General features: G+C 36.8%; 1 protein-coding gene across 1 annotated transcript in view; it reads left to right on the top strand.

Annotated features, from left to right (window-relative positions):
• The window catches only part of COL24A1 (collagen type XXIV alpha 1 chain), a 3,617,818-nt gene that overhangs the window by 2,522,489 nt on the left and 1,086,496 nt on the right, over positions 1-8,833 (top strand). The window contains exon 27 of the mRNA XM_044086026.1: positions 6,038-6,091. Coding sequence (XP_043941961.1) covers positions 6,038-6,091 — 54 coding nt within the window. The remainder of the gene's footprint in view (positions 1-6,037; positions 6,092-8,833) is intronic.

Below are 8,833 nucleotides of genomic sequence, written 5' to 3'. Positions count from 1 at the left end.
CGTGACTGATTGCTTTGGTTGAACAAGAGTGCAACTCCATCTGCAGGCAGTATCACTAGTCATATCATGGCTGAATGAATGACCTACCAGACTGCCTGCCGTCTGCATTTGTGTGTGCCTGCCGTCTGCATGTGTGTGTAGCAAAGATCTATTACACAGCAACATACAGCATAGTTGATCTTTGCCTGCAGAGCTGGATTGCCTTTTTTTAGTTAGGGTACTTGGGTATTGCACAGGGCACCAATTTCTCCAGCTCTGGAAAATACTTGGTGTAGAGTGTTAAAATTGTAAGGTTTGTAGATTTAATGTCTAGCTTATTTTTAGTACATGAAATAACTAGAATGAGTTTTATATGTGTTTCATTATTTTTTTTATTTTTGATATTGATATAGCATCTTTTGATATATACAAAGGTTTGTGTTTCACAGTTGCTGTTATTTACTTCTTTAGCGGGAGAAGCAACACTACTTCGCATTTGCTCAAGAATGATTTATTTTACAGTTGTTTTTTCCTTTGCTTATTTCAGTCTTATTTGTTACTCACCTCTGTAACTTTTGAAGCTGAGTTGCAATATGAGAAGTGACCTTACATACATCCATTTATATTTTTTATGTTCCTGTTTTTTAATAGAGCAGGCGTATTGCTAATTGTTTGCCTTCTACTTAATGACTTGTACATTTTGGAGTGAAGTTTCTATAGGCAATTTTTGAGTCATTTATCTATCAAAGCCTGTTAGGCGTTAATTATGCATCTCTTACTTATATACCTGTTAAACTGTCTGCATTTCTAAAAGTAACTTAACAAACAACTCTTTAAGATAGACAGGACTTTCCTGGTGCTAATATAGTATCTCTTATACAAACATTAGTATGTTTGCAGGTATTTATTTATTTGCCTTTGATTACTGGTAGTCCAAATGGACAAAGCCCCTTTTCAATGGAGGCCCAGGGAGAAAACTTCACATTATGTACATTTTGACCAAGGGTTAGCAAGAGTTAACAGTAAAAATAAAGAATTTAACAATGACAGTTAGGGGTAAGTTTAGCATAATGGTTAAGGTTTTGAACTCATAGACACAAGATAAAGGGTTTGTTCCTAACCTCGGGTTATTGGCTAGGCTTAAACTGGCCCTTCAGGGCAGATAGCCTAGTATGCAATCATGAACCTGTGTGTATTTTGACAGGTAATCATCATTTTGCACATATATATATATATATATATATATATATATATATATATATATATTCACTTTAGATTATCGAATTACCAAAAACTCGAAACCCTTATGTTTTAGCAACATCTCGTTAAGGATATGTAGGAAGGACTGTAGGAAGAACAACATTCTTCACTGTTCCAGTATGCATCCTAGGCACATTAATAAGAATATAGTCAAGAGCCAAGTCTTACATTGCAAGAGACTGCATACAGACAGGGAAGAATTAACAGATGCTATGAGTCGTCTCACCACAGAGTTTGTTGAGAGAGGGTGATATCGATAAAGTGATAGTTGAAGTAGACTTACATGAAAGTCACAAAACCAAACCTTACTACTCAGATGAACACTTAATGAGTGTACCCCCAGATAAGCAAGTCTCCTCATTACCTGTCAATAGGCTATGTCTTACTTTTTCTAATGATGTTTTCAAGACGTGACATCATTAAAAAGAATTGGTCCATTCTTCTCACTGACCCCGGGATTAGCCGGGTTGTTGGTTCTACACCCAGTTTTAACTTTAAAAATAGCAAGAATTTAAAAAAGAAACTCTGCTATAAACAGAATAAAACATGTGACAGGTTTGTCTCACAATGTAGAAGGACTTTCCCATGTAGAAACTGCAGAATATACAATAACATTTGGTCCACCTGCACGATTTTACACCCTGTGCATCAGAAACCTGTAGAGTTTCTATTTTATGCAGATTGTTCTACTAAAAACATTGTGTATTTTGCTAAGTGCAATCTTTGTAGTGCATTCTATATCGGTAAAACCAATAGAACTATAAAGGAAAGGGTGATGGAACATCTTAATGATATCAGGAACAGCAAACTTACTGATGCATTAGCTAACCATGTCTTAGACTGTGGTGATCAGCACAATTTTAAATTCTTGGTCTCGCAAAAAATGAATGTGAGCCTTAGAGAAGGTGATATTAACAATTAAACTGAATATGCTGAACTAAGGTGGATAGTGGACTTTAAGGCATACTTATCACCTGGTCTTAACAGTACTGTATCTTTAAAACCTCTCTTGAAAAAAAGAGGGTTGCGTCACTGATTTTTAAAGAATTTTTATTAGTTATTGGTTTTATTTAAACCTTGTGTGCTAATTTATTTCTGTATTAAGGTCTGAAGAAGAGGATTGCCTCGAAAGCGCTTACCTAAATCTGTGTTTTGTAATAAATTTCAAGTATTTTAATTTCCAGCCTACAAGTCTCTTTACCTACATTTATACATATATTTTTGGGGTCTTGGCTCCACCATCTCTCTATTCTCTACATTTTTTTTTTTTACTCACTTCAGATTTTCGCGTTTCTAAAAACTCTATCATATGGTCTTGACCATATAGGTTTCGAGTTTTTGGTAACTCGATAATCTAAAATGCACCCATATATATATATATATATATATATATATATATATATATATATATATATATATATATATATATATATATATATATATAAAATACATACACATATACACACATTTTAATTTTAATGCAAAGATAACAAATGCATATTTTATACAAACACATTCATATTTTACTCAAGCAGTTAAAGTTCTGTTAAGACCAATAAACAGGAGATTTATTATAGTAGCGTGTAGATTTTAATAGTATTAGTTTAGTCTGACTACATAAGGAGGAGGTTCATAATGAGGTTGGTACAAAGGTAGGACCATTTTATTGATAGATGTGTTTTCATTGAGATTTTATGATGCAGGTGGAATGAGAATTTGAATAAAAATGGAAAGAGAAGGGCTGAGATGGATTACATGTGGTAGGTGTGGATTGTTGGTTTGGCTGAGAGGTGACTATTGAGCTTGTAGGATGTTCAGTATTTTAGGCAGAGAATGGGGTGCGGCTTTGGTAAATAGTGAGCAGTTTAGGTCCAGGACATCAGACATGAATGAAACCAGAAAATATTGCAGATCCTGAGTGGAGGCATTGAAAGGAGGGAAGTACTGAAGGAGCAGAAGCAAGAAACACACTGATTAATGTGCCCCAAAACTGAGTAATGACAGGAGGAAATATGCATGGAGGGGCACATGTCCAGAAGGACATCAAGGCTTGAAAAGTGTGAATCAGCAGTAAGGATGCAGGCAGAACAAGCCCTAAACAAAGGAGGAGGGGAAAAGCTGAGAAAAAGGACTTAGACTCCAGGAAAGGTGAGGAAACAGATAGACTGATATGTTGGGGGGAAAGGTCATAGATTATGAGGCAGAAACAGGTAATAAGTTGAGAAGAGGATAGAGAGAATGAGGCCGGAAACCATGGAGTTTATAGTGACTGGTATGCCATTCTCAGGGAGCAAAATGGCTGCAGACTAGACAACAAAGCTGCAGCTAGGAAGGATAACATAGGAACAGTACAGACTTCAGATGGAGGTAGAGGTGGGTAATGTTCTTTTAATCAGAAAACTGAATATGAAGATTGTAAGTTGGGGAAGAAGAGGTCCACTTTCTAAGCAGTGTTTGTTAAAGGTAGTACTTAGGCTGGAATTAGTCGATGCCAAATGGAACTGAAGAATCCTTGGATCAGTGGGAAAAATAATGTCATATAACCATACATGGGAGTTTGGGAAAATAGTTGAAATAGCACAAACTAGCAAAAAGCTGCCATGCTGTAGGATGGAAACTCATTCTCAGAAGTATTATTAGTATTCACTAGCACTATACCTCAGAAGAAAGGAATTTTATTGTTCAGTTTCTATCTAAATGAATGAACATAACAGGAAGGCTTAATCTTAGAAGGCAAGCATGTACTGGAAAAGACCTGCATGTCATGGACAGTGTCCACCTAAGTGTAGGCAGTATACACTTGCTTAAGTTGGGATTTCAAAGGTATACTAGAAATGCTCTGCCTTTAAATTGGGTAGGAAGGGGAGGTTTAGAAAACACAACTGGTCAGAATGAGGAAGAAAAGTATTCAGTTCTGGCCAAAAGGCTGTAAAGAAATGATCTAGGGTGCTGTAAGCCCTTTAAAGAAGAACGAAGAGGTATAGACCCAGGTGTTTATGAGTGAAATAATCAGCAGGAGTAAACAGAAAGCTGGGTAGGTGATGAATGAGGCTGGTGTATGATGATCACTGGTTGTCACACTCTGCAATGACAGAAGGATAAAAGTAGAGGACTAACAGTCTGTGTTAAGCTAAGGATAAGCTGTGAGGTAGTAGAGGAAGTGGCACAGGGGCTAGTGCAAGGAGTCCTTAAGAGATAAGCACTTCAACCATCAGCCTAGAGAGCAACAAACAGGAACATTTGTGGTTAGATGTAGTGTATCAACATTCAAACACAAAGAGAAATTATGATAAAATCAGTAGAAGGGTGCAGAAATGAACCAGGAGGAAATGGTTATGCTCATGAAAGTCTCAGCTTCCCTAGTGAGAGTAGAATGTTTCAGCATCCAATTATTTAAAGTGAAATGCTCTGCTAAACTATTGGACTAAACTGGATTCAGGTTGCTGGTACAGGAAGCAGCATGGAAAGAGAAGATCATAGACATTTTATTCCAAAGAAGTTAAGATTTAAGACAGTTAAGTGAAAGCACCCTTGTGCAATAGTGACCATGTCATAGCGTATCAGTTTGGCAGAAAGGCATAGTAGATGCACGCATGAAACTAGATCTTGTCATAAAGATCAAGGTCATAAGAAAGAAAAAGCCAATGTGGTTTACCAAAAAGATAAAGACACATCAGGAACAAGAAGAGAGCCTTCTATCTACAGATTGAATAGTCTTATGTCATTAGTCAGTAAAGCCATGGGCAAACTACTGAGAGCAGAACAAGTAAAATTACTAGAGTCCATCAGTCTCCAAAGTGAATGTCAGCATGGACTTGTAGCCAACAGATCTTGATAGTCTAGTCTTATCGTGTTGTACATCTGTCTGACACTGGAATATGGCAAGGGGAAGTATTTGATGTATTATTACTTGACTTTAGCAATGCATCTGATTCTTTCCTCCACAGATGCCTAACTGGAAATATGGGGAGCAAGGAGGCAGGGAAGAAAGAAGTCAAGTGAATCAAAGAATGGCTAAATGGAAGGAAGTAGAAACTAGTGGTGAGGGTGTACTATAAACAGACAGAAAGTTGCCTGTGAAATCCGAACAGGTGCCAGTCCCAAAAATGGTACTCTGAGATATTCATGTCAAATATCATCAGCTGAACTGAAAGCACAGTCAACCTATCCACACATTGCACTGAAACTGAGTGAATTATGTTAGCTGAGAGGGAGGAACTAGGAGAAAGAAACTGAAAAGTGTCAGCTGAATTCCAGTAATGCAAAACACAAGGTCTTAAGCCTAAGGACCAAGAACCCCCAGAAATGAGTACTAGTTTGAGGAAGATAACAAATTAGGAGCTAGTGAACACGAGATTTTCAGTCCCAGCTTAAGAAGGATGTGTAAAAAAAATAATAAGATGTTAAATTGCATCCAGAGAGGACTCAATATTTTTTTCTAAATGTCATCAGTTGTGTGACCCAGTGCCATTCTGTCAGGCTTAGAAAATGAGTAAACCAGCAGATCTTGACTTCATTTGTTTTAACAGAATACATGGAATACATTTTATAAGACAGAAATGACCTTTATAACTTAGTGAACATCAAAATTCCAACACTTTTCATGTGGGAGTTACTGTGAATAATTATTTTGAGGCAAAAAGCCATTTAGAAATTAAATTGAAGAGTATTGAATGAAAATCACATAAAAGTTTCAATTTTGGTTTATACACACTGCCTTTCTAATATAAAAGCCTCAGAATGTCTGGTTATTTATAATTAAAAAATGTTTATTATGATTGTCATGCTTGTTTTGTAGGGCTATCCAGGACCTCCGGGATTATCTGGTCCACCAGGAGGACAAGGGTTACCTGTAAGTAATGTACAACAAAAGCATTTCTAAAACTTTCGTGAACCAAAGGTGTAATAAAAGATATAATGAAAGCTGTCAGACTGCAATCTGCATTAATGTATTTTCATTAACTTTGAACAGAAGTTGGCTTACAGTTTTTTTAAATTAAAGCATATATAACTAATGAATATGAATATGTAAGCAGTATCAGTTACTTTCTATATAGTATATATTTTGACAGAATAACTGTAGTTGTCTTTCCAGGAGTTAAATAAGCTTTTGCTTTAACAACACACATTTAAAGGAAAAATGTGTATATACAATCTGTTTTTCTGGTCAATAGGCCATTGTGATGACATCAGTCATTTTGCAAATCTTGAAGATGGTGGTTTTATTACAAAGGTGGTAGAGAAGAACCATTAAAGGTAAATGATTTGTGAAAATCTTATACCTGGGCACAAATGAACTCTGTTGGGATAATCCGCAGACCTGCCTTAGACCCACTTGCAGTACATTTGTCCTGACATAACAGAAATACTTACTGCTAAGAGACAGATGCATAGTAAGTAAAATTCAGTGATATGTACAAAACAGTTCAGTTTACATTACATCTGGTATTATTTCTATATCATTCCGGATGTAGGCATAATATGTTCCTTTGTGAGCTATGTGTAAAAGCAGTAAGTGTACCATGAACCATGCAGACCTTAGGCAAGAAAGCAACACAAGCAAGATGAGCCATTTGTCTTGATGTAAGACCCTAACAGGTAAGCTGCAGAACTGCAGAAGTAATAAAAAAAAGAGCTGTCCATAATGTTGCTCGAGGCAATGTGCCATGCAAAGTGCTGAATGTGGTCATATTGAAGAGAGATGATATGAGAGCAAGAAATTTAGATGGTAAATGAAATGCAGCTGATCTCTCCCCTGACATCAGCAGAAGATACGGAACTAAACTGCTTACATACTCAGAGCAGTGAAAGCCATGCTGAAAGCATGAATCTGACTGTTCACCCCATCACCTTACCTTAGAATAGCTGATGTAACCTACTGCTTCCATATGCTGTGGTCTATATGCACAGCCTTGGAGAGCAGAGGCACCACAGTTTTGTGCCACAACTAAAAAAAAGCTGGCCCCTGGAGTCGTGCATCCTCTATACTCTGTGTGCAGTTTACTTGTATCTTAAAGATAGTGTATGCAATGGTGTACATCCAAGACAGTCCACCTTGTCCTTGTTATCCGTCTGTTGACAGATTTTGTCACAGGACTTTGTCAGTTTGATTAGAAATTATCATCAATGTGCATGTACTGCTGTTGTGACAGCCATGCCAGAATCTACCAACTGAAGAAAAAAAGTCAGCAAGTGGTATTTAATTTGACAAATGTTCCCACACCACACCGTGCTTTCATTTGTACTTTGAAATGGTTATTGCTAAAGAGATCTGGTAAAGGCAACGTTTTCTGCTGTAGTGCTTACAAACATGTTGGGACTTGTCTTCAAGCCAGAGTCTGTATTATTATACACAGCAGCTATGGATGTGCTTGTTCATAGGACAGTGTACAGGATTATGGCCATGATCTGTTAACGAGCAACTTCATGTCATGCAAGATTTGATTACCTCAGCCTCCATTTGTCTAACTGTGTGAACCTGAGCAAATTACTTTACCACACAATGATCCTGGACTGTGTCTGAAGAATTTTATGTGGTCAATGCTCTACAGTGGTTAACAAATAAGTAAATAAAACCTCAGGTGTTAAGAAGACAGCACAGTTCAGTACTGAGCGTCTAGCTTCTGGAATGTAGTTGTTATTTGTCTGTTGAAATAACACTTCACTGGAAGAAAAAAAAAATTTACCTCTGAAATTGACTGGAACCATCTGAGAAGGAAAAAGTGAACCATTTCCTGTGAAAAGACAGCATAATGGTTTTGAAAGCCTTGGAGAAGTACAGTGCATGCAAAAAATCTGTATAGAAACACTGTTAACTATGGACCGACAGTGTCTTTGCTTCCTAAGTCGGGAAACATTTGTTTGCACTAATGCAGATTGTATTGAGTGTTTTATATACTAATTTAGAAGTGCAGCAGACATGTAAGTTATATTAATGCATTGTGTGTGGTGATGCATGGAATTAGTTGTACAAACCTTGTTCAGCCACAGTAAGTACCCTTATGCAGTGTACAGACAAAGTAGTCCTTCCATTTTATGTAGCTGTGCATGTTTCTGAAAAGTCATATGCACATTAGTATAGTGCAGTGAAGTAATAATACTGCTCTATTTCAGGCACTCCCTTGGTTCATGGCCAGACCCCTGTATTTCTAAGCAGAATTACAAGTCATAACTAGATTTTTATGCCAGTATACTACACCGTTTTGTCATGTTTTGCATGTCAGTGGTACAGTTTTACTGGCACATACATATGAAACATAGTTGTCAGTTTATTTCCTGTCAGTACGCAGGGTGCCATTAACTGCATGCAGATGGTAGCAACAGTGAAAAGCTACTTGGAATTTCGAGGCAAACTGTGACTCCACTGATGTCAGAATGGTAGACTTTTCCCATTAATGTGTAGCTTGTTGCTGCAGAATTTCATTTTCTAACTGTAACCTTGAGAATATCTGCACACCTGTGTTGTTCATTAAGACAGATATATATGCAAATAAACATGTTAAAAACTAATAATGTCATAGAGCAAATTTTCACTGGTCAGTATTAATAATTATGTTAACTGGAAACAAAAACATAATAGACATTACAGTAAAGA

The sequence above is a fragment of the Protopterus annectens genome, chromosome 10.part0 (genome assembly GCF_019279795.1).
Source record: "Protopterus annectens isolate FY-2018-M chromosome 10.part0, PAN1.0, whole genome shotgun sequence".
NCBI classification, from domain to species: Eukaryota; Metazoa; Chordata; order Ceratodontiformes; family Protopteridae; genus Protopterus; species Protopterus annectens.
The sequence above is the reverse complement of the archived record's forward strand: the minus strand, read 5'-3'. Positions and strand labels throughout refer to the sequence as shown.